General features: G+C 33.8%; 1 protein-coding gene and 1 long non-coding RNA gene across 7 annotated transcripts in view; one reads left to right on the forward strand and one right to left on the reverse strand.

Moving 5' to 3' along the window:
• LOC142863894 (uncharacterized) overlaps nucleotides 1–18,723 on the forward strand; it is a 55,451-nt gene extending 36,728 nt beyond the window's left edge. The window contains exons 2-3 of the long non-coding RNA XR_012914559.1: nucleotides 281–398; nucleotides 18,242–18,723. This is a non-coding gene — a long non-coding RNA (uncharacterized LOC142863894). The remainder of the gene's footprint in view (nucleotides 1–280; nucleotides 399–18,241) is intronic.
• The window catches only part of SYT14 (synaptotagmin 14), a 154,336-nt gene continuing 127,137 nt past the window's right edge, over nucleotides 392–27,590 (reverse strand). For 4 of the 6 annotated variants that reach the window (XM_012781712.2, XM_012781714.3, XM_075997086.1 and 1 more), the window contains 3 exons: nucleotides 7,675–7,864; nucleotides 5,092–5,148; nucleotides 392–3,839 (listed from right to left, as the gene is read on the reverse strand). In XM_012781712.2, the coding sequence (XP_012637166.1) occupies nucleotides 3,526–3,839; nucleotides 5,092–5,148; nucleotides 7,675–7,864 (561 nt within the window). In that variant the 3' untranslated portion in view covers nucleotides 392–3,525. The remainder of the gene's footprint in view (nucleotides 3,840–5,091; nucleotides 5,149–7,674; nucleotides 7,865–27,590) is intronic. The other 2 variants (XM_012781713.3, XM_012781709.2) reach the window with 1 other exon arrangement.

The raw sequence follows: 27,590 nt of genomic DNA on the forward strand, positions 1-27,590 counted from the left end.
TTAACCTTGAAGAACATCCTCAATTCTCTTATCTCTTCCCCTGTTGGTACTATCTTGCTTTGCAGTCATTGATCATGCTTCTGATTCACTTGGTAAGTGAAATGAAAATAATAATGATTTCAAGCAAATGATTTAGCATACAGCCCCTGGCACTAGATTAGATGAAGCTGCTCTACCTGGCCCTACATTTAAGCATGTGTATAGTAATCAGAATGGTTTAGATATTTTCTCATTGGTTTTTCTTTTTTTAAATTGTGGTCCAATTTATTATTTTTGTCAGCAAATACAGCATTATTGAGAATTCACCGAATGCACAAGCAAGACAATATGCAAACAGATTTCAAACAAAATGTGGTTAGTACTGAAGACACAAGATTACAGAAGAAAGCTTCTGAAAGGTAAGATGATATTATACTAAGCAAATTCTTTACTGACTTGACATACATTTCTTTCCTGGGCAGCAATAACTATATCCTGCAGCTAATTCGGGAGATAAATAAAGCCTATAATTCCAGACTCACGGGCTCCCATAAATGCCAGTCAATTGTCATATTTGGACTATCTCATTTTATTATAAAATTTAGAAGATTTTAACAGAACAATAAGAAAGTGGGTTGTCATTCTCAAGTTTCTGAGCCAGCACCTGCTGCCCACCCGTGGGCCCCTATTTGCTATAATTACTGAGATATAAAGATTTTGCCTTTAAGCTTTCATGCAAATTCAGGCACACAAAAAACCAGTAGTATTGTCTTCTTGTACATTAGATTCTGAGAGTGAAGTGGGTCTCTTGAGCCCTATTTAATCCTTTTCTAAAAGAACAGACAATTTTGGGGAAGTAATTACTCTAAGTTGTGTCACTCTACAGGAAAAAAGGTGTATATTTTGCTATGTGTGGGGGAGACTGGCAGCAGATAGCACCCAAAACCAAATATAATATCTTGTAAATATATAAAGGAGAAAAATAATTCATAAACTTGAGAAATATTTTTCTATTCAGTAACTGAAAAAGCCAGGGCAGCTTCACCTTTACAAATAAATATACACATACGTAAACATATACATGTATATGCTGTGTGTACAGGTGTTTATACAGACATACACACCAATACAGATAATTTTTAATCTTTGAGGACTTGGCAGCTGGGGTGGAGGTAGGGTCTTTCCTGAAATTTTTAGAAACTGATGATTAATTTTTAGGCCATGAAGGATTTGATACTTATACCAGATAGACCCCTAAGGATATATCAAATCACACAATTCTGGGCATAGTCTGAAAAAAGGTAGATTTAACAAATAACAATTAGTTAGGTCTTTTTCTCACTAAATGTGAAAGCACCAAGCTGGTCTTATTAATGTGTTTGATTAAACTCTGTTATAGCTACAAATGAGACTGATAACTCTTTTTATTAGGAAGATACCAGTTGTTAGCAATGCAGTCAGTTGTTTCAAAGCCAAAAAAGGTAATTGTAGCATCAAATGCCTAAGTCCAATTTCTCAGTAAAATCTACATCCTCCCTTCAAATCTTTTTCCATACTATTGTTGAAAATACTTAAATGAGATATTTTGCCACTTGATTCACGTTCTAACTCTTAATCTAACTCATTTATTTAAATAAACCCTGGGAAAAGCTTATTGATGTAACAACAAAAGGATATATTTTTCCCTTTAATGTAACTCTATAATATACATTCTCAAACCTCATGTCACCCAAGATAGCGTTTGTATTTTTTCTTATAATTCATGTATATGAATACATAGAGCTGCCACCTTTTAAACTAAAAAACACAGGTCTTTTTGGATTTCTTTTAAGGCCTTTCACTACAGCCAAGCTGAAGTAATAATATCTATGCATGGTTTTGTTATTATGGTAATAACAAGTTCTAGTTTACAATAATATATAGTACTCAGTTGGGACTAGGAACAATGATATACTGCATTTTAGGAATTGGTAAATAGTATGTTTTTGTCTAGTTTAACTAGAAATGAGAAAGAAAAAATATTTTCCATATATACAAAACATAGTCTATTTAATAAAGTAGATGCATAAAATTAATTATATATTAGGTAAGAAGCAAAATTAAAAAGAAAACAGCTTATAATATTCCTGATTAGAGTTCCTAAATATAAAAACAACAAATGAAAGTGCCTTGCCATTTTAAAAAATTAGTACATTATACAACTTTTACATACTTCAGAGGAAATAAAGATCTTGTGACACTGTTCTGAGGAATCTTTACATTTATAAAAATCGAAGGCCTAATTTTGCAAATACAACTTTCGAGCTGTATGAGCAAATTTAACTTACATGAAAGGCACAAGATGACATCACGTTGAAGAACGTTATCTGTAAATTTCATAAAATCTAGTCACAAGTCACTAGAAACTTCGTAAGGAATTTCAGAACTGTTTTTAACATGATGTTCTGATTCAAACTGAGCACTGGATAGTCTTTATATCACAAATATAAATTGAAGTAAGAGTGAAGATTTAGAGAGAGAACAGTTTCTTATTTTGAATGCTATCTGCTTTATGCAGTGTTGGTTACTAAATATTCAGAGCAGATAGTTAACATTTTCTTTAACTTGAATTGTTTTCAATTTTCAACAGCTTATCTGTGTTTTCAGTTTGTAAAAAATGTACTTTCACATTACTGTAATTTTAAAGAGTTGATCACTGAAAGAAATTTTAAAGTAAAGTCCTGCTCTATTAGCTTCCTACATTGGAATACAAGAATACAGGAAGTGCTTTCAACAGAAAGTTACATAGTTCTACAGTACAACCTGTCTAAAAGACTTGCAAGGGACCAGTGCAGTGACTTGGTCTCTTTGGATCAGGCAAAAGCAGAGGCAAATGAAGAAATGAACATGTTAAAAAATAACATATTTTTAAAATTCCTGTATGAAAATGAATACTTGTTTGCACTTAGATTTAGTGCTACTGAGAAGAACTGAGGCACGATGAAACTAAGTGCACAAAGGGAACATATTTGAAATAAAACAATTTTCAATCTGACCGAAACCTTCACCAGTACATATGACTTGGAGAACTAAGACCAGTTGGTTGGAGAACTACTTTTTCATATTAAAGAACATTATAAACACCAGGGACTGGCCAGTCAAAATGTTTTATAAATAGTGTGCAGGGTGATACTAAAAGAGTGTTGCAACTAAACTTCTGATCTTTAAAATCACTTCTAATTTTGATTTTGTATGAAATTACTGGCTCTTTTGCTAAATTAAAATTAACTTCAAATCAAAAACATGTTATTGAATCTCTGGAGGATTGTTAGTTTAACAATGATGATGCAAGCTTTTTGGCTTCCCAAACAAGCTCTACCAGAGACATATCTCTTCTTCATTTATGTCAGTATTAGCTGTTCTTTCCACAAAATTGAAAGCATGTTGGTAGAATGTTGAATATGATTCTTCAAAGAATAGCTCTTCTAACGGTGACTAGGTAAAAACAGTAATGTTGCAATCAGAAATATGCTGCCTTGAAGCACAGCCGCTTGCTTATCCTATCCATCAGGACTCTAGTAAGGCATGCCATCTACACACTTGCTGTCCTTTTGACTCTTTCATTTCAGTCCAGTGATTGAGTTCTTCTTCTCCAGAGCTGTTCAGACCTAAAGAAATCCAGCCTATCATCTCTTTTCTTTTCATGCTGCGTTTGTTATACACAGACAGTATGAGTGTCACATCAGAAAGTTGAAATAGGGCCACTTGAAAAACAAAAGTTTCCTTGTATACTGGATTTGGCTGCCCTCTGCGGATGGATGTCTTGCATTTGGACATCTCTTGACCCATGGAATTCAGTAGAGTTAACTTAACATATGTATCTAAGGAAAAAAACAGCAACATACCACCAATATCATTTGAAACAAACTCAAAGCAATTTACTTAAAATATAGGCTAAGAAGATTAAGTATTATACTTTATAAGGATATGGTGTATACCATGCTTAATAGAAATTCAACCAATTCCATTTTGATGTAGATGTTTATAATAATGTGACAAATGCAGAGAATGCTAAGAAGGCCGAAAAAAAAGTTTTTTGGGGGTGATAGTATCTCAACCTCACTATTTCTACATAATAATTAGAATTTAAAGGTATACCTCATAATCCTTCCCCCACCCTCTCTCCCCATCCTTGACCTCCCACTACCCCCCTGCCCGTCATCCCCATTTAGCTTCACTAAGCAGGACGTCATAGCATTAATAGACACTTAGCAAGCTCAATTAGCCACAACACTGTAAAGCATTCCACTGTGTTTTCAGAGAATAAGAATAAACAAACAAATAGAAATGAAGGCAAATGGCGAAGAGGAAAAGAAGACAGGAATGCAAAGATGACATCAAAACAGCTTAGGATGAAATGTCAAAAAAATCTCTGCATGGATGTGGTTTTTAAACATACTTTAAAAACACTGAAGGGCCAAAATGAAGCCAAATGCATTAAGAGTTCAAAGTTTAGCAAATGAAGTAAAACTTTCTCCTGGTTTCATGCAAGAATACATTTAATGTGCTTTTGGGGTAGTTAAAATACTATCGGATTGCTTTTTGGCACAATTTAATGTGAAATTTTAAGTATGATATCTTAACTATTTTCACAAATTATAAAAAAAATTGACGTGATGTTTAGTGTACAAAGTGAAACATGACCCGTTCATTGCCTGTTATTTGGGAGATAAATCCTCTCTTTAGAAGATTGTGTTTTCAAGTTCTTTAGACTCATGCAAATGATCTTCAGCATGTTGATCCATCATGTGTACTTCATATCAAAATTTCAATTAGTTTAAAGTAAATTGCAGTATTGCTCATGAAATATTTATTTCTATTGTATGAATCAAAGTACAAATGAATGAACAAATAAAAACTTTTTAAAAGTTTTACTTATTTTAGAGATACTCTGAATACCATCATCCATAATCAGAGATAAATTCTAAGTTAGTTTTATTTAAAGTACCACAGATAATAAATGTGCATTGTTTTGGAAACCAACATGGTGGACAGCTTCACTGCTGGCAAGTTTTAGGGTATTTTGGTTTTGCATGAAAAGACAACATCCAATTAGCCTCTATAGGAACTCACCTCGGATTATATAAACCTGTCCACCTATCAAGTGTTTTAGACAACAGAACAGTCCATCTGACAACAGGGGGTGGAAAGCAGTAAAAGAAATAATGACCAGATGTCAATCGTTGGGTGAAAGAGGGTCAAAGGTTAGAATTAAAGAGGAAACACTGTTCACTGGAGTGGAAGAACACAAAACTTTAGCATTTTAATTCAGGTAGAGGGTTGAACAAAAGGGTTGTTGGGTAAATTTCATGAAACGAGAATTTTTAAGGTCATTGTGTAATCTTAAACAAAAATTACACTGTTTTAAAGGGGGACATCTTTTGATGATATCCTCTTGGTCTAAAGCACATTGAACATAAAATCATGCAGATTATCAGACTATAAAAGACTGAATAAAAGTCATTATAAGGATCATTATTATGCTAAATTTTAAGTTTAACATAGTTTTATTACTCCTAATCTGATATAAAATTAAGTTTTACAAAATAAAACAGAAGTATCAAAATTTTTGTTCTTGAGTGTTGCTACTATGTTTGGATAAAATTGGGATTATTCAGTCTGTAACATAGTTCAAAGCCTAGAACCTCAGTAAATATGAGGGGCTACAATATTATATATAATATATATACTTTAGGACAAACTGATAAAACTATCTTACATTTTACTTTATAAATATTCTAGTTTCAAATAACATTATTTTTAATGTTGACTTATATTTACTTATAATTACATCCCAACTAACACCATTAATCATCCTTACACTGAAGATCTAATTCTAAAACAATGACAATTGCTATAACCTACTCTTTAACCTGAAAGATCAACTCTCTGCTGTGGATGTTAATAGGTTATTCTAACCTATTATCTGACTCTGTCCCTGGTACCCCTTCATTTTAGTTGTGACTTGTATTTTTCTGTTTCTATCAGAGTGGCTACAGTAAGGATAGAAAGATAAACATTTCATTCTGTTTTTTAGCATCTTCAGTTAAATATTTGTTAAAAAATTTATTAAACTATTAACTAAAGCATGAGTGGCAAACTGATAGCTTTGGGCTCAACGTGACCTAAATGATGTTTTGTTTATCTGGCATGGGGCTCATACATTTGTGAATCAGAATGTCTCAGGGCAGATGTGCACTCTTGGGTTTGTCACAGCCCTAACATGCGCTCCCTATCTTTCATCTACAAATTTTACTTATTTAAGTTCTCAAATTGCAGGCCATTTGAGTTTGCATTCTAAGTGTGTATTAATGAAGATGATCAAGTCACACTTCCTAGTCTGTTTATTCTAGTAATTGCTTCTTTCCTCCCACTGAATTTTTCCTTCTGAAATGAGAAAGTGGACAATAGTAATTCCATCCTTCTTTTATGCACCTTAATCTGATTGGAGTCTCACAATTACCCTGTGAGAGATATTACCTTAATTTTACCTATGAAGAAACAGACTTAGGGGAGGGAGGTCATTTGTCCAAGGGTAGAAATACGAATATATTATAATTTAAACTTTCAGACTTTTAATTTTGGGATAGCTATATTCTACAATATATGTAAGAAAAAGCTTTCCAATATTACTAGGGGCAAGCCAAATATGTTTTTATGACTTTTTACCTCCACTGAATAAAGAATTTTTATGGCATTTAGAAGTAAAGTTGATTTAATTCAAGTTTTCCCTCCTTTAATAATTACTTGCTACTTGGAATAAAAGACTGCATTAAGCAAGTCTGCAAGAAATCTTTAAACAAATTTAAGGTGGCATCACTATTCAAGATTTTTTTTTCAAATTTTTAGTATAGGGCATTAACAGCTTTAAGTTTAGATATATATAAAGAAGCTGCTACTTTCCCAGTTTGCTTCTAATAGATATTAACAGTTTTAGAGGTACACTGGGTAACAATTTCTCTGTACTCCCCTAACCTACCATCCTCTCCTGAATTAAGAGAGAGATGACAGAGGAGTGAGAGGCATATTCAGGACAGAGGTCTGCCATCTAGCTTTCCCTTCCTAGCAACCAAGGTAGATAGAAAACTATCCCTTATCTCTTTGTCCTGGTAACAGCAAAGCCCATTTTATTAATATTAAAGAGAAGGCTCTGCTGGCAGTGTTGGGTTATAATTTCAAAGGAAAAAAATGTGAAGTAACAGTTTCTTCTTAAATTGTTAAGGGAGAAAAAGAAGGGATAATATAGAAGTAAATATAATAGTTCATAGTGTTGCATGCATAGAGAAAACATAGCATTAATCTTCAGTTAACAACAATAGCTATACACATTCCTGTTCACATTTGCGAATACTATTCACTTTTTTTAAACCCTGTAACTTTTTCTGGCATTAAAAGATAATGGCTATGATAGGGATAATTTATTCTGCAGACACTATGAAAATTTAAAAGTTCTGTCACCTTATAATTAATATTTTGAATTTCAAATTTTTCTACTTCCCAAAAGACTGGAAATAGAAAACATGAAACAGATTAGCTGATGATTACACCATTTCATTTTGATTGGTTAAGACTAAATGATAGGATTGAAGCCCCCTAATGCTGAGAGTCCCATAAGTGCAGAAAACATTAGAATTAAAAAAAATTTTTTTCACTCACTGGGTGGTCTGTTTGCTGCCAAGTTTTTGAAGTGGCTGCCTTTTATCACTTCTGCTGATAGTCTTCCAGTTGTGGCATTATAAAGCAGGCCAATGAGAATTTCTGGAACTGAGCCGTGTTCAAGAGACTGACACGAGGATGTACTTTCACTACAGGATACTTCTGACATGCTCATTTGGGAGTCACAGCCCTGTAATAAAAAATGAAATTTTTATAGTATTTTGCAAAAGAAATATATTAAGAGATATGTTGTTTATGACATGTTTTATTGGAATTAGGAAGGTAAATCACAATACAGATAAGAGTTGCAAACCAAACTACCCAAATACCAGATGAGAATTACTATCTTCAGTGTATTTTAGTCCCTGGATCTCTCTTCATTATACAGGAGTCAAGGAAGTAATAGGACATTAGAAGATTTCACAAATCTCTCCATATTTATATATAAATCAGAGAAGATAAATTTCTTACTTAAACTTATAGATTTTAATAAACTATTTTCTGAAAGTAAAAAATTGCTGTTTAAAAACTTATCAACCTCAAAAGACTGGGAAAGATTTAGACTTAACTATGTCTTTAAAGACAAAGATTAGCAAACTTTGATTAAATAAACAAAACAAAACTATCTGCTACTTATAAGCTGACATCTAAAGCCCAGAGATACAGAAAAGTTAAAAAGTATAAAAAAATTTATCATGCAAATAATAACAAAAAGAAAACTGATGTAGGTATTAATATATTAGTATCAATCAGGGTTGGCTTTAAGGCAGCAACTATTATTAGTGATGAAGTAGTATTCTTAAATAATGATAAAACATTCAAATTACTAAGAAGGAAAATAATTCCAAATTTTCATGCATTTAATAATATGGACTCAATACATAGGAAGCAAAAATTGCCAGAACTACAAAGAGAAATAGAGAAACCTGTAATCAGTGGGGATGTTAGCACACTTCTCTCAGTAACTGACCAAATTGGCAGACAAATAAATACAGTAAGGATGCAGCAGATTTGAATATCACAACAAACAAAACTGCCTAATGGTCATATGTAGAACATTATACTCAACAACTAAAGAATATACATTTTCCCAAGGATATAGAATTTTTACAAAAATAAAGTGAATAATAATTTCAAATGATGAAAACTATTCATAATTTTTTTGATTGACAAAATCCAAATTCTTTTCTAGAGGAGAATAAAATCCTTTTATTTTTGGAAATTAAATATACACTTCTAAATAACCCATAGTTAACCAAATGATAATAAAAATAAGTGATTGGAAAAGACAAATGAAAGTGGATAAACTCCTGGAGAATCCAATTTAAAAAAAAAGAAAGAAGGCAATAATACTTATCAAGAATGAAAAAGGAGCTATCACTACATTTTCTACAGATCATGAAAAGATAACAGTATAAGCAACTTTCTTTAACAAAACTGAAATTTGGATGAAATGAACATATCCCTTAAAAACTATCACTAATCAAAAGAGAAAGAAGAGAGGAGAAATAGATTATTTAAACAGTCAATAAGGCAATTGAATTTGTAATTAAAAACTTTTCCGAAACAAACACACATAAAACAAAACAAAAATAAAAAACTTTAAGCCCAGATGGCTTCATTAGTGAACTCTAATTAATACTGCTAGTCTTACACAAACTCTTCCAGATAATAGAGGAAACACTCCTCAACTTCCTTTAAGAATCTAGCAAAATATTGAAACCAAGCTAACAAGAACATTATAAAAAAGAAAAATTACAGAATTTTCTCATTCATAAACCTGGATTCAAAAACCTTAAATATACGATTCACAAAACAAATCCAGCAACATTCAATATCATACTTAATAGGAAAAAAATTTAATGCTTCCCCTTTGAAACTGCCAACTATTAACACTTTTAGTCAACACTGTAGTGAAGACACTAGTCAGTGAAGGTCCTAGCCTTACTAAAGTAAAAAACAAAAAGCATAATGATTTGGAAGAGGAATAGATAAAAAAAGTCTTTATGTGCAGATTGCATAATTATGTACACAGAAAATAAAAACAAATCTACAGATGAACCTTATTTGCATATAAAGATAAAATTAAAAAACCCATATATTACTATATATCAGCAATAAATCTGAATATAAAATGTATTAAGATAGTATTTGTTATAGCATCAAAACATAAAATATCTAGGAATAAATATAGCAATTGATATGGAAGACTTCTATAGAGAAAACTATGAACATTACTGAGATAAACTGAAAAGTGCTATATAAATAAAATATGTTAACATATTAGAAAGCTCAATCTTGTAACAGTCTCTCCAAATTGATCTACAGATTAAACACAATTCCATAAAAATCTCAATAGGTTTCTTTGCATTTGTTCAACTTCATCAGCAATCAGGGAAATATAAATTAAAAGCATGAGATAACACTACACAATAAACAGATGGGGTAAAAGAATACCAAGTGTGGTGAGGACCAGGAAATGGGAATGCTCATATTTCTCTGGTGGAAGTGTAAAGTGTAAAGTTTAAACACTTTTTAAAATGTTAAAAATATAAATATCTTATGATCTGGCAATTCTGCTCCTGCATATATACCCATCAGAAATATGTGCAATGTTTACCAAGAGACATAAGAAAGAATATCCACAGCAGCATTATTCATGCTGGACTCAAACAAGAGAATGGAGACATAATTTGTGCTGAGTTCATGCAATGGTATGCTTCAAACACTGAAAACCAATTATAACTGTATATATAAACATGATTTTGAGTGAAAAATACTGGACCCCAAAGGATACCTAGCTGCATAATTCCATTTATGTAAAATAAAAACAAAAAAACACAAACAAACAAAAACTCAAACCAGGCAAAACTAAACCTAAATCATAGTGTTCCAGATGGATGAATAGGTGGCAAAGTTATCAAGAAAAGCAAGTAATTAACATAAAATGAAAATTGTGGTTAACTCTGGGGGTGGAGAGAAGGAATAGTGATTGGCAAGGGCACAGTGAGGGTTTCCTGGGGGTACTGCCAGTGTTTTACTTCCTGACCTGAATAGTAGTTACATGGGTTATGCTTTGTGATAAATGAGTTGTACGTTTCTGGTTTTTATACTTTTCTAATGTGTGTTGGGTTTCACAAGAAAAAAGATTTCAGAAAAGAATTATGTAATGATCTATCATCTATGATGGATGCCTCTGGGTAAAGAAAAAAGAATTATACGATACAAGGACACAGTGTACACAAATTAATATACAATGATAAAAATAAATATGTAGGACTTTCTTTGAAGATTTCCAAACAGATTCACTCTATGAGTTAAAGACAAAAGAAAAAAAAAAAGACTATAACATTATTACTTCTAATAATGTGATTTAAATTTTTTTTTTTTTTTTTTGAGACAGAGTCTCGCTTTCTTGCCTAGGCTAGAGTGAGTGCCGTGGCGTCAGCCTAGCTCACAGCAACCTCAAACTCCTGGGCTCAAGCGATCCTCCTGCCTCAGCCTCCCGAGTAGCTGGGACTACAGGCACGAGCCACCATGCCTGGCTGATTTTTATATTATATATATTAGTTGGCCAATTAATTTCTTTCTATTTTTATGGTAGAGACGGGGTCTCGCTCAGGCTGGTTTTGAACTCCTGACCTTGAGCAATCCGCCCGCCTCGGCCTCCCAGAGTGCTGGGATTACAGGCGTGAGCCACCGCGCCCGGCCAATTTAAAAATTTTTAAATGTTTTATACAAAGCTTCAAATTTAAATCTACTACTGGCTGTATCAGTAAGGAAGGAGAATTAAAACATACCTTGGAACTGAATTAACTCATTGGACTAATATTCAGAAGGATAAAATCTCATATTTTCAATTTATAACTCTAAACGACAGAGTGAAAGCCAAAAGGAACACACATATTATTCGATCATGGGTACACAAAACACATAGTTGGGTATGTTTTCATGACAGTTGGAGAAGAAAACATAATTTTAGTAAGTTTCAATTAGGATATATCATCACTTATGAAAATAGTGTCAAAAACATGCTTGAGCACATTTGGTGCATTTGTTACATTAGGCTATTATACTAGCAGCATCTGTTAGAATACTGTGAAATACATTTTTCATAATATAGTACTTTTCACATGAACCTACAGTCGGATAATAAGATGTGAACCTAATGGTTGCTTATCAACACAGTGGCCATGCTGCCACTTTTGAGAAACAAAGTGATGCCCAAAGAAAGTGGTAAGAAAGGCCTTTCTCACTCGTTAAGGAAAACACTCCCTATACTTTACTGCTGTGGAAATTCTTATGTCTAAGCCCAAGAAAAAAGCAAGAACATTAAGATCCTTGTTGATCACATTCTATTTTAGTAAGCCCTGCTGAAATACTGTAGTGTTTAAATAACAGAAAAAACTATTCTCTAAAAAGAGTTCATACTGAATGTATACCTTAGGAAAAGTGCTAATCTCATGGCCTGTCCACTGGCATTAGCGTAACTGCCCATTTAATGCTGGTAGAGTTGTGGGAGTCCAAGGAGATCACTTGGCACAACAAGCACAGTATAGAATAACGATGTAAACAGAATAACTGCAGTAAAATAAAATTAAGTACAGACACTGTATGCGTTAGTGGCATCTTTCCTTAGACTGTTCCTCAGGGCATGGTGCTCCGTTCAGTATATATTCAAGAATTTCTACCATCTACCATATTCTCCTTCTGCAGACCCCATCACTAATTTATAACTGGGGCTTGCCTAGGTGGCTGTAACTGCAGGTGATTAACCCAAAGTCAAACAAATTCCAATCATAACTAGGTGTACTGAAAGGAATAGTCCTACAGGCTGCTCCCCAAAGCAAAACTTCCTCCCATCTTGCATAGTATTTTATTTATTTGTAATACTTCTCCTCCTTCCCCATGAGTCTTATGCCCTAGGGTGAAGGATTATAAGCAATTCTGTAAGAGTAGAGAAAATCTAATTTTTCAGAGAAATGAATAAACCCTATGTGTTTACCATAACCAGAATTAGTGCTTAAGGCAGCCATTGCATTTCCTTAATGGTGTTAATAGGTTAAAATTAGGTGGGAACCTGTAAATATATATAGAAAAGCCATACAATTAAAAATGCAACAGAATTCCTATTGGGTAAACATATTGGAATTTTTATTAATATTGAATTTATTCCAGCTCACTTGTAACTACTTATACTCAACAGTTCTCACGTGAAACTGCTGAACTGTACAATGATAATTACTATAAATTTGAATAACTTCTGTGATATTTGTTTTCACTGTGGCTGGAAGATTGCATTCAGTTTTTAATTTTATTTATGTATGAAATGCTCCCATTATACTTTTCTGAAAATGAGGTGGTGAGGGGCAGAGGGTGCTGAAGTGTGAAATGAGGGAAGTCACCTGCTGCAAAGTTGGAGCTGCCACCCATGGTGAGTCTCAGCTCCAGCGGCAGTGCTCCCTCCTCGGGCCCTTTCCTAGCCCAGGGAGCTAGGTAAGCCCAGAGGAGATTTCAGGAGAGAGAAAGAGTAATTGCTCCAAATCCCACCCCCCCTTTCACCCCACAAATCCAGTGTAAAGGAGAGCCAGTCTGTATTTCTATAGGGCTTGTAAAAATACCAGGTGAGTCTAAAGGATAGCCTACTGAGGTGAGCTGTGGATGGATAGATAGTTTAAATTTCATAATGGTGCTGGAAGCTAGTCTGCCTGAAACAGTAAGCTTTATCAGGATACTTTTGGTTGCAAGTGACAGAATATCCAACTTCAACTGGCTAAAGCCAACACATCCTCTTGTGTTGTTTACGTAACACAACAGTTCCAAACAGTGGTACCTTCGAGCACTCATGGATCCAGGCCTCAACCCATGTCACTAGGAACCAGTTCCCCTTTATCTATTTCTCAGGTTTGTTCCCCAAATTTGGCTTCATTCTCAGGAACATTCTTCCTTCCTGGTTGTCAGCAGCTCTGAGTGTTGCAGCAAAGAGGAAGGCAGCTTCTGCTTAAACCAAAACCCCAGAACTTGCTAGTTAGGGCCTCTGAGGTTTAATTCTAGAGCTTTAGAATAAAGTCTGCTTCAGCAGAAATACAGGGGCAGCCTGGCCCAGCAAGCAAAACCTGGGTACTGTGAGCAAAATAAAAAGATACAGATGCTAGGCAAAAAAACAAATGGCAACCACAGTGGCCATGCAACTGGGGAGCTGATGATGCCGCTGTTGCTCCAATTGTGACTACACTACTTGTGCTCTTTGCTGGGTTTGGTGTGTGTCATTAGCCTTGCAGGAGCCACAGAAGAGGAAAAGATGGCTCTATGAAAGGGAATGTTACTACACTCATAGAACATAGCGCTGACATTCAGGTTAAGTAGGGAAGAGCTAAAACAAAAGAAAATGTTCACTTTTTCTTTTATAACCTATTAACACTAAAATATTAATATATCTGAAAAGAAGGTCGAGATAGAAGAAAAATAGTAAAACAAATAAAAACAAAATATTTTACATCACTAGCATTTGACCACAGTATCACGTGGAAATGGTCATGAAAATATCCCTGCTCTGATCAAAATTTATATATATACATATGCACATATTATTTTTTGCTGTATTCAATATGAACATATTTAACTTGGGTTTCTACATATATACTTATAAGTGAGATTGGTTTATAACATTTACAAGTTTCTTTTCTCATGCTTTCCTGAAATAATACCTATTTGAAGAATATATATATGTGTGTGTGGATATGTGTGTGTGTGTGTGTATATATATATATATAGGCATATGTGTATAATTTTTGCTGAATTCAATTTAAAAACGTTTAATTTAGGATTTCTGCATATATGTTTATAAATGAGATTGGTTTATAATTTTCGTTTCTCATGTTATTCTTGTCTAGTTGGTGTCAAAATTAGACAAGCCTAGAAAGAGAAGAAAAGTCGGGAACCTTTCCTTTTCATTCTGTGAAACAGTTCATGGAATATAGAAGTTGTCTATTGAAGTTGGGTAAAACTTGCTTCTAAAACTCAACCACCTCTTTCTTCTTTAAGGAGACATTTTAGTTACTGATTGAATTTATTTAATGATAGAGTCTTTTCATGTTTTTTATTATTCCTAAATCACTTTATAGAAACTTATATTTTTCAAGGAAATCACTTATTTTAGCTACCTTTTCGAATTTATTTTCCTAGAGTTATTCTCTTATGATTTTGAAATCTTCACTGAATTGGTGGCTCTATCTTCCTTTTCATTTGACATAGTTTCTTTATCTTTCCTGCTCAATAACTTTAGGGGCTTATCTATTTTATTAGTAATTTCAAACAACCAGATTTTGTTTTAGTTAAACTCTTTATAATTTTCCTTTAATTAATTTCTACTCTCTTTTTCCTTTTCTAACTTCTCGAGTTGAAGAATGCTTAGCTGACCAATTTACATCATTCTTATATTTCTAATTTTCATTATGGTTTATTCTCTGACCATGAGTTAATTTAGAAAGTTTTTGTTTGTGTGAATGTTCAAAAATACAGGTTTTGGGGGATTGGAGAGGCTGCCTCTTTTTCCTCACCTCCTACTACTCTACCCCTCAATCATGGACTTCCAGCTAAACATGCCTCCTTGCTATTCCTTGAACACAACACACACTGTGGGCTCAGGATGGGCTGTTCCATCTGCTTGCACTGTTCTTTCCCCAGATATGGTTAACTGCCTCACTGCTTCCAAGTCTTTGCTTACATGTCACATTGCCAATGAGCCTTTCCCTGACCCTTATTTAAAATTACATCTCCATTCCCAATTGCATTCTTTCTTTCTTTTTTTTTTTTTTTTGAGACAGAGTCTCACTCTGTTGCCCTGGCTAGAGTGCCGTGGCATCAGCCTCGCTCACAGCAACCTCAAACTCCTGGGCGCAAGCGATCCTCCGGCCTCAGCCTCCTATGTAGCAGGGACCACAGGCATGTGCCACCATGCCCAGCTAATTTTTTCTATGTATTTTTAGTTGTCCAGCTAATTTATTTCTATTTTTAGTAGAGAGGGGGTCTCGCTCTTGCTCAGGCTGGTCTTGAACTCCTGAGCTCAAACGATCCTCCCACCTCGGCCTTCCAGAGTGCCCAATAGCATTTAGATCTTGCTCACCCAGTTTCTTTCTTCTCTTACAGTACTTATCACCACCTTGCATACCACATACTTATTTATTATGTTTATCTGTCCCTCTATCCCTTCCTTACCTAGAATTAAATTTCATGCAGGTCAAAATTTATTTCTGTTTTCCATTAATGTATATTGAATACCTAGAACAATATCTGCCATGTAGTATATGCCTAATAGATACTTGTGGAATGAATTTCTAATTTCATTGTAACGTGGTAAAAAAATGAAGTTCATATGATATTGACTCTTGATATTTGTAGAGAATACCTTTGTGGCCTAGCATATGGTTGACTTGTATAAATGTTCTATGAATGCTTTAAAAAAGTGAATATTTTTTAATTTATCCCATAAAAATCCATTAAGTCAAACATTGAAATTGTCCATATCCTTACTAATATTTTCTGCTTAATCTATCTCTGCTTATTTCATTTTTCTACATGACTATTCTAAATGTTTACCAATCTCTTGGCTCACCACGACTTCTTCCATCTCATTTCTTCCTCTAGAATTCATTATTTTTCTAACAAAAGAATATGCTTTAGTAACTATTCTGGCAATGATGTATAGGTGGTAAACTCTCTTGGTCTTTGAAAATATCTGCAGTTTGCCCTCTCCTTTAAGTGATAATTTAGGTGCTATACTATTCCAAGTTGGTCGTTACTCTGCCTTGGCACCTTAAAGATATTATATTAATACCACTGCACTGCCTTCTGGCCTTCCCTGTCGCTGCTGAGAAGCCTGCTGTTAGTCAAACTGTTGTTCCCTTGCATTTTCTTTGTGGTTGCTTTTATCATTTTGTCTGGTGTTTCACCTTTTCATTGCAATTTTTAGGGGTGTGGATTCATTTTTAATAATCCTGTTGAGGACCTCTGCTTTCTCTCAGTCTGATGATCTATATATTTCAAATACTTTCTCTTATTTTCTCTAGTCTCTTATTCTAAAGTTCTTACTAGAAAATATGCTTAACATTCTCACTCTACCCTCCAAAACTTTCATATATTTCATTGATTCTATTTTTAATATGTTATTTTTCTTTCTAGAAGTTCCATATGGTCATTATTTAAATCTGCCCCTTTTCCCATATTGTCTTTCCTTGTGGTTTCTATGACTTCATTTATCTCTTTATTCTTTTAAAGTATAATCATTTTACAATCTCTCTCACAGTGTTCTATTAATTCTAGAGCTGCCAATACATCCTTCTTTTGGGTCTGCTGACTGTTACTCATGGTCAATCATTTCTTCTTGCTTGTACTTTTTAAAATGTGAGTTCATCAATGGGGGAAAAACTGTGGGAAATGCATGGCCCCAGTTTGGCTTCCTGAACAAAATAGGACTTCATTTAAGGAAAGAAGTAGTGGAGACATTATACTGGTAGAAAACCAACAGTATCTATTATGCTCTAGTACCTAATATTTACGTTTTGTTTGCTTAGTGATTTTTAGAAACACTCATATTCACCATATAATCTTAATTTGTTTTATTTGTGACCAGACTTCAGGCCAGTTGCAAAAAGTAATTAATAGACCATACAGTGTCTAGTAAGATAAAAAATAAGATAAATAATAAGATAATAAGACAAATAATAAGATAAAAAATTATCTTACTGAGGGAAACTGAATAGAATAGAAACAAAATAGTTACTTAGAAACTCAGCAGTGCAACAGTGTGTGGAACGGCATTCCCCACAGGCACTGTCCTAGGGACAGATGAATCAACTTCAAGGTGCACTATGATAAAATGCCTTCAGAGGTTTATGGGACAAAATAGATGGATGTGGTTAACTCTGCATAACAGAAACTATTAATATATCCCTGAGAAGAGATATTTGAAGTTGGCCATAAGTGGTTTTCAATAGACATGGGGAAGGGTATTTCCCACAAAGAGAATTTGGGCTAAGGCTCAAAAGTGGTAGCACATTTGGTAAATGTAAATTGACCTGGTGTGGCTGGTATACATGGGGAGAGGGTAGAAAATGTAGCTGGAAAGGAAGGTTGAAGCCAAATTTTAGTCACCCAGCACTGTGTACATCTTTCTATCAGAGGCTTATTGTATAGCTCTGTAGCTATTGTTTCGTCTGTCTTTCCCACTAGACTGTAAGCCCCTTGAGGGCAGAACCTTTGTTTTATGCATCTTTGTATGTGCCCAAATGAGTATATTACCTGTCACTCAGGTACTTAATAAATATTGCTGAATAAAAAGAATGAATCGTGAGACATGAAACGTGGCGGTAAGAAAAACTGGACCTAGACCTCTACAGGGAGAATGATGAAACACTGAGGAAGGAAATAGCAGAAGGACATAAACAGATGGCAAATCATACCATGCTCATGGATCAGCATAGTAACATTGTTAAAATGTCTATACTACCCAAAGTGATTTACAGATTCAATGCAACCCTTATTAAAATACTCATACCATTTTTTGCAGATCTAGAAAAGATAATGCTCACTTCGTATGGAAACAGAGAAGACCCCATATAACAAAAGCAATCTTAAGCAAAAAGAACAAATTGGGAGGCATCAATTTACCAGACTTTAAGCTAGACTATAAGACTATAGTAACCAAAATAGCATGGTATTGGCACAAGAACAGAGACATAGACCAATGGAACAGAACTGAGAACCCAGATATAAAACCATCTTTATTCTGCCATCGGATCTTTGAGAAAGCAGACAAAAACATACACTGGGGAAAAGAATCCCTAATCAATAAACTGTGCTGGGAACATCAGACAGCCATGTGTAGAAGACTGCAACAGGATCCGCACCTCTCATCTCTCACAAAATCAGCTCACAATGGTTAACAGACTTAAACCTAAGGCATGATATCATAAGAATTCTAGAAGAAAATGTTGGAAAAACTCTTACAGACATTAGCCTAGGCAAAGAATTTATGAATAAGACCTCAAAAGCAATCACAGCAACAACAAAAATAAATAAATGGAACCTGATCAAATTAAAAAGCTTCTGCACAGCCAAGGGAACAACAGAGAGAATAGACAACCTACAGAATGGGAGAACATATTTGCATACTACACATCCAATAAAGGGCTGATAACTGGAATCTATTTAGAACTCAAGAAAATCAGCAAGAAAAAAAAATCAAACAACCCTATCAAAAAGTAGGCAAAGGTCATGAACAGAAACTTTTCAAAAGAAGTTTCTTTTGAACAAACATATGAAAAAATGCTTAACATCTCTAATCATGAGGGAAATACAAATCAAAACCACAATGAGATATCACTTATCTCCAGTGAGAATGGCCTTTATCAAAAAGACCCAAAACAATAAATGTCGGCGTGGATGCGGAGAGATAGAAATGTTCATACACTGCTAGTGGGGCTGCAAACTAGTACAACCTCTGTGGAAAGCAATATGGAGATACCTCAAAGAGATACAAGTAGATCGACCATCTGATCCAGCAATCCCATTACTGGGCATCTACCCAAAAGAACAAAAGACATTCTATAAAAAAGACATCTACACTCGAATGTTTTTAACAGCACAATTCACAATTACAAAAATGTGGAAACAACCCAAGTGCCCAATAATACATAAGTGGATTAATAAAATGTGGTATATGTATACCATGGAATACTACTTGGCCATAAAAAATGGTGAACTACCTCTTGCATTGTCCTGGATGGAGCCAAAGCCCATTCTCCTAAATAAAGTGTCACAAGAATGGAAAACCAAACACCACATATACTCATCATTAAATTGGTACTAACTGATCAAAACTTATGTGTGCATATGAAAGTAACATTCATCGGGTGTTGGGCAGGTGGGGGGATGTGGGGATGGGTAAACTCTCACCTAGTGGGTGTGGTACATGCTATCTGGGGGATGGGCATGTTTGTGGCTCTGACTCGGGAGGTACAAAGGCAATTTATGTAACCAAAGCATTTGTACTCTTGTAATATTCTGAATAAAAAACAAATAAAAAACTGGACCTACTCTAAAAGCAGTGGAAGCAAGGGAGGCATTTTGAACTAGGGAGTAACATGTTCAGATATATGTCTTCAAAAAATAATGTAGGGTGAAATATGTGGCACGACTGAGTGCTTGGGTAGGTATCACAATTAGCTATGCTAGTAATTGATAAGTCTTTACTTGAGATGATACTTGTAGCCTGTCTCTGTGCATATTTTACCTCCTGGGCAAAAAAAAACTGCATTTTTTTTTTACTCAGTAGCAAAACAGATTTTAAAATATCTATTTTATTATAATCAGTCTTAGAGATCTAGACATGTTATAGAAGGAGTGACCATATAAGATTTTTGTAACCGCTTTAGCATATATTACAAATTATGAATTCTGCTTCAAAATTAATATCTGATTCCTTGATTTCTATCAAATTTCTGAAAATTGCAAAAGCTTGGTTTCTGTAAGATATATATCACCGGCAACTCATATTGGGTTATTAAAGTAGTAAAGACTCTGTACCTCAGAAATGTCCTCACATATACATCTGGGGGAGGTGCGAGCTTTTTAAAATTGGTCACCAATTACAGAATCAGTTATTCCTATGCAGGTTGGTATATTTCACATGTGTTAAATATTCTCTTTATTGAATTTGTTTTAAATGACATGATTTGAATCTAGGTTTTTAATATAAATATATATGTTTTCACTATTATAAAACTAAATAGAATGCCAGTTAGACTATAAGAGCCCCAAATTATTTGTAAATGTATTCCATGTTTTAGATTATATTCTATTATCTGTAGCTTACTGGTTTTTCAACTGTGGTTAGTGAAATATATTGAATTTCATTTTCAAAATATAATACTAACAATTTAAAAAGTAAAATAAAAGCAATACAAGTACATAAATGAATAACAAAATAGAGCTTTTGATGGTAAGAAAAAGCAAACTTTGGAGCCATAGTTCTGGAGGGTCTTTCAGTTATGGGAATGTGGCTTTAGCGAAGTATTTAGCATCTCCCTGCTTAAGTTTATCTAAAAAATTTGGAATAACTGTGTTTACTTCTTTAGTAGTTATAGTAGTTGTTAACATTTAGAGAACACTGATGCATTTTATTTGCATTGCATATTTAATATATCTTGGACTAAAGATTCACCTGCCATTTCTGTTTAATTGACAAATATTTGGAGATTGCAAAACAAGCTGTTTAAAAAAGAGTTACCATTTGTAATTTCTTATTTATGTGTATCAGAACTTTTTTCTAAATTGAGTAATTAAGACAAAAGAAATAAATTGGATTGGATTTCAGAATAACAGCAAGACTAAAATGTATTAATCAGCAATTGTACAATTGTAGGTGCCTGTGCTTGGAGTAAGATGGATGAGTTTACGTGTAAGCTCTACCAGTTTGCCATCTGTATGACCTTGGACATGTTTTATAATTTCCTTGAGACTCAGTTTCCTCATTTGTAAAACGAATACAGTAATACTACCCTGTTTTATTCCATTGGGTAGAATAAAAGTTTCATTCATCAAAACAACCCTGTTAATTTCAGTGTTTGATGTTACATATAAATATTGTAAAAATAAGATTTATGTTTAAAATATGAATTTTATCTGCCTTATATATTTGCCTTATATATTTTATCTGCCTTATATATTTCATTTGAAGTAAAGGGTTTGAATGCTTGAAAACCCATGCACCACACTATCTTTAGATCTTGTTTCTAAATGGTCAAATGACCTGATTCTAAGCATTGTAAGATTGTGCTGCCCCCTGCCGGCTCAGTTTCTCTAAAATATTTTGAGTCTTCTGAGAAGTTAAAACTTATCCTTTAGTAGTACAGTTCAGTAACCCTATAGCCTGGTGGACTGTAATAATGTAGATGGTAAAATACCGACTGTAGCTCTAAATAGTATATGACATCTGTCACAATACTGAGGTATAAACAATCTGAAAGTGGGAACAAATGAACATAATATACTCCCAACTGTGTCATATTAACACATTCGATATCCAATTCCAAATAATGACTACAATTGCTATTGTTTAAAGTGCTACTGACGCCTGGTGGAAAATTAACAAAATGTACACATTTTTGGCTTAAATTAAATAACCAGTAAGTATTTCCCTGATTATTTCACTGAATTAACAGCAACTTGATCATTCCCCCACATTAGAATAGCATTTATTTTTTATTTTTTTTATTATTATTATTTTTTATATATATATCAGTTGGCCAATTAATTTCTATTTATAGTAGAGACGGGGTCTCGCTCTTGCTCAGGCTGGTTTTGAACTCCTGACCTTGAGCAATCCACCCGCCTCAGCCTCCCAGAGAGCTAGGATTACAGGCGAGAGCCACCGCGCCCGGCTAGAATAGCATTTATATTGTGGCTGGTTGCAATACATTAAAGTTACATTTTCCATGGATTACATTTTCCAAGTCTTGGGCATCTTCTCTTTTTCAATCTCACATAACCAACCAGATATATCCTGGTAATTTTTCTTCCAGAAAGCATCTCAAAATTGGCTCTTTCTTACTACTAAAGCTCCTCTAATAATCTTATTACCTAATAGTGCAAAGAATATTTGACAAGAAATCAAAAGAGCTAGGAGCAGCTCTACCTGTTGTTAACCCTAAGAATTAGAGGTAATTTACCTATCAAGAGTCAAATTTTTCTCCATTATAAAACAGAGATTCTTGTTCACGTCCTGTCAAGTTATAAGATTATGTGAGCTCACATACATAAGTGCTTTGAAATATGATAACTTTATTTCTATAATGCAGCTGCATCTTAGTTACCTTTTCTTCATTCTAATGCTTCCTGTACACCATTACCTATGCACTCTGTCATGGATGTACACAGTGGAAAACAGAGGATGAGGGAAGTGGAGAGAACTGTCACAGGAGAGGTCTCCTATATGCTCAGTTAGGTCATCCTCCACGTCCACTTCATCTGTTACTTCCTTTTTATTCTTTGAACTTTTGGCCTCTCTCTTTTGATACTGTTCTTAGATCGTTCCTAATTGGATGGTTATTTTGCATCAGCTTATCACACTCTAAGCTCCCCAATGTGCATGCCAAGATAAAGACATCACACACTGGTAAACTAGACTTCCATAAAACTGGCTTTGATAGTGACTCACTTCTATTCAAAAATACAGGGCAGACTGGTGAAGTAGGGGCCTACCTCTGAAAGTCTGCTCTTGCATAAAAGCAACATGAACACTGGCAAAAAAATTGTCAAAATCAACTTTTTCAGAACTCTGAACTAACCAAAGGCTTGCAATAATCCAAGAAATATTTATTCAAGAAAAATGGCTGAATATTGTAAGAACAACACATTTTTTGGCATTTTAAATACACACTAGTCCCATTTCCCTCTCCCTAGTTTCAAGGTAGCCTTAAAAGCCAATGGCCTCACATTTATGGTAGATGTGAAAACCAGCAGCCTTACAGACACTCAGGGGAAGGAATGGTTTTGAAGCCCCATTCCCAGAGAATTGTCATTACTTGACTTGTCTGACAGCTCCATGAAAAGTTCCATTTTTAGGCTTTGTATTGATTTGGCTTGACTCAGAGATTGATCTGTGTGAACAGAATAGTTGTATCCTTAGGATATTTGTTGGAAACAATCAGTGGCAAATGTTTAACATTGCAACCACCAAGGAAGCAGAACTAGTTGAGGCTAACAAGAAGCTGACAAAAACAATAAGAGGAAAATCTGGGGAATGTGATGTTCATAGGGAGTTTTGAAAAGTTCCAACATATTTCTGGGAATCTAAAAGTCTATGCACATGTGTAAGACTAGGTGCATGCCCAGAAAAAACCTGAGAAGGTTCTAATCTCTCACTTCTAGCTGACTTTGTTGCTCTGTGCATACAGAAAGTGAAGGCTAAGGCACAGTTGTAAACTGGCTGCTGGAGCATTGAAGGCATGCCCCAATACACACAGAACCTCTTAGCGAAGACTTAATATATTCAAGGCATTTAAAGAAATCTCTGTCTAATCATTAGCTGACCACTAATCTAACTGAACAGAAACTTCAGTGACTGCACATAATAGATAATACATATTTTACAAAGTTAATTCTAGAAAATTATCAAACAAAGAGCAACAATAAAAACAACAAAGAGCAACAACAAACCATGGGGGAGGGTGTTGATTTCCAGAGTTGGCCTATTGTAATATTTGAAATGTCAAGTTTTCAACAAAAAATTATAAGACATGCAAAAAAAAAAAAAAAAAAAAAAAGGAAAGCATGACTCATAAACAGGAAAAAAGGCAGTCAATAGGAACTGTCTAAAAAAGCTCAGAAATTGGGCTTAACAGACAAGACTTTGAATCAGGTCTTTTAAATATGTTCATAGAACTAATGGAAAACATGTCTAAAGAATTAAAAGAAAGTAGGAGAACACTGTCTTGCCAAGTAGAGAATATGCATAAATATTAGAAGTTATATAAAAAAATAAGCTCTATCAATATTCCATGTAATCAAAGAGAAAAAAAAAATAAGCTCTGGAGTTGAAGAGTATAATAACTGAAATGAGAAATTTAATAGAGTTCAATAGCAGATTTGAATTGGCAGAGAAAAGAATTAGTGAATTTGAAGACAGATCAATTGAGATTATCCAGTCTGAGAAGTAGAAAGAAAAAAATGAAGAAAATGAAGCAAGCCTCAAAGATACCAGCAAGCATATCAACATATGCACAACAAGAATCCCATAAGAAGAGAAAGGGAGAGGTACACAAAACATTTGAAAAAATAATAACCAAAAACTTCCCAAATTCTATAAAAGACATTTATGTGCACATCCAAAAAGATCAAAGAACGTCAAGTAGGATAAAACAAAAGATATTCACACCTAGACACAAAGTCAAACTGTACAAAGTAAAATACAAAGAGGGAATCTTGAAAGTAGTAAAAGAAAAGCAACTCATTACATTTAAGGAATTATGGGAAAGATTAACAGCTAACTTCTTATCAGAAGTCATGGAGGCTAGGAGGAAGTGGGATGACATATCCAAAGTGCTGAATTCAATATCCAGAAAAACTGTGCATCAAAAACGATGGAGGAATGAAGGCATTTCCAGATAAACAAAAATTGAATGAATTAATTACTGGTATACTGCTCTAAAAAATATATTAACAAGAGTCCTTTAGGTTTAAATGAAGGGTCACTAGATAATAATTCTTAAAGCAAATACATGGGTAAATATAGAAGATAGTATAAATGTATTTTGTCTATTACTTATGGTATGCTGAATAATATCCCCCCCACAAGATTTACATATCCTAAGTCCCAGAACCTGTGGATATGTTATCTTATATGGCAAAGGGGACTTTGCAGATGTAATTAAGGATCTTGAAATAGGGAGATTATCCTGTACTACCTGATACCTGAAGGGGCCCAATGTAATCAAATGGGACCTAGTAAGAGGGGAGGCAGGAGAGTCAGAGGGAAGGACAGAAGGAGAGGGAAAGAGAAAAAGGAAGGGGGGAGAGAGAGAGAGAGAGAGATGGATGAAGATGCTATATTGCTGGCTTTGAAGATGGAGAAGAAGGGGTCATGAGTCCAGAAATGCAGGTGGCCTCTAAAAGCTAGAAATGCAAACAAACAAACAAAAAACATCAAAACAAAAAAAACTTCTCTGATGCTTCCAGAAGGAACATATACTTGTTGACATATTTTGGACTTCTGACCCTTAAAACTGTAAGACAATAAATGTGTTGTTTTAAGTTTGTGGTAATTTATTACAGTAGCTACAAGAAATTAATATGTAATTCTTTACTTCAATATCTGACTTTAAATACATGAAATAAAATTATAAAAATTTGTTGATGAACTTATAATGTATGAAAATGTAATTTGTGTAACAATAACGACACACAGAAGGGAGGAAGAGAATAGAAGTATATATTAAAGTTTTTGTACACTATTAAAATTAAGTTGGTGTTAATATGAATATTTTAATTGTAATTCTTAGGAAAACCACTCAGAATATAATTTAAAAAACAGAGTAAAAAATAACCAAGGTAAATAAAGTGGCATACTAGAAAGTAACTATTTAACACAAAAGACTGTAATGGGGAAATAAACAAAAGAGACATAAGATATATGGAAAACAAATAATAAATGTTAGTCTTATTTGTCAGTAATTAAATATAAATGGACTACACAACCCAATCAAAAAGCAGGGATGGGTGAATGATTAAACAATATGACCCAACTATATGTGGTCTATAAGAGGCACATATTAGATTCAAAGACATAAATAGGGTAAAAGTAAAACTAACTGAAAAAAGATGCATGCAGAAATGAAGAGAGCTTAAGTGGTTATACCAATATCAGACAAAAATAGATGTTAAGACAAAAACAGACATTAAGACATTAGATTAGAGACAAAGAATAACATTTTATAATGATAAAAGGGTCAATCCATCAAGAAGATATACAATAAAAAATATATATGTACCCAGTAACAGAGCCGCCAAACATATGAAGCAAACAGACAGAATTAAAAAGAGAAATAGACAAGTAATAATAGACTTCAATGTCTCATTTTCAATATTAAATACAATAACTAGACAGAAGATTAATAAGAAAAGAGAAGACTTGAACATTATAAACCAACTGTATCTAAAAGGTATCTACAGATCATAGGTGAATACACATTCTTTTCAAATGTACACAGAAAATTCTCCATTGGTAGACCAGAATAGACTGCATCATCTACAGTCTCAATATATTTTAAGACAAATCATACAATGTATATTCTCCAACCACAGTGGAATTAAAGTAGAAACCATTAACAAAATTCATGAACATGAAAATTAAACAACACATTCTTAATTAATTAATGGGTCAAAGGAGAAATCGAAAGGGAAATTAGAAAATATTTTGAGATGAATAAAAATGAAACATCATATCAAATCCTACGGGACATAGTAAAATCTTGCTTAGAGGGAAATTTATAGCTATCAATGCCTACTCAGGTTGAGTATCCCTCATCTGAAATGCTTGGCAAGAAGAAGTATTTTGGATTTTGAATTTTTTAGATTTTGGAATATTTGCATTATATTCATTGGTTAAGCATCCCAAATCAAAAAATCCCAAATCCAAAATGCTCCAATGAGCATTTCCTTTGAGTGTCCTTTTGGTACTCAAAATTTTTGAATTTTGATTTTGGATTTTCAAATTTGGGATGTTCAACCTGTATCAAAAAAGAAGAAAGATAGTAAATCAGTAACCTAAGTTTCCATCTTAAGAAACTAGAAAAACAAGAACAAAATAAATGGAGAGCAAAGGCAAGAAAGAAAATAATAAATTTTGGCATGGAAAGACTAGGAAATATAGAGAAAACCTAAAAAATCAAACATTGATTTACTGAAAAATCAGCAGAATTAATAATCCTTTAGCTTCAGTATCCAAGAAAAAAGAGAGAGCATAAAATTACTAAAATCAAGTATAAAAGAGGAGTCATCATTACTGACCTTCCAGAAGTAAAAAAGATTGTAAGGGAATGCTACCTACAATTCAATGAGTTAGACAACCTAAATAAAATGGAAAAATTCCTAGAAAGACATTAACTGCTGAAATGGACTCAAGAAACAGGAAACCTGAATACACCTATAACAGTGAATGAATTAGTAATTTATTCTAAAAACTTCCCACAAAGTAAAGCCCAAGCCCAGGTGGCTTCACTGGTAAGTTCTACCTTTTGTGGGTTGGATGTATTAACCGAAAATAAATTTTCAAGGCAGACAGATCAAGGAATATAATTGAGAGTCCAGAAATAAAAATTTACATTGACTTTCAATTTGTTTTCAACAAAGGATGTCAA

The sequence above is a fragment of the Microcebus murinus genome, chromosome 23 (assembly GCF_040939455.1).
Source record: "Microcebus murinus isolate Inina chromosome 23, M.murinus_Inina_mat1.0, whole genome shotgun sequence".
NCBI lineage: Eukaryota > Metazoa > Chordata > Mammalia > Primates > Cheirogaleidae > Microcebus > Microcebus murinus.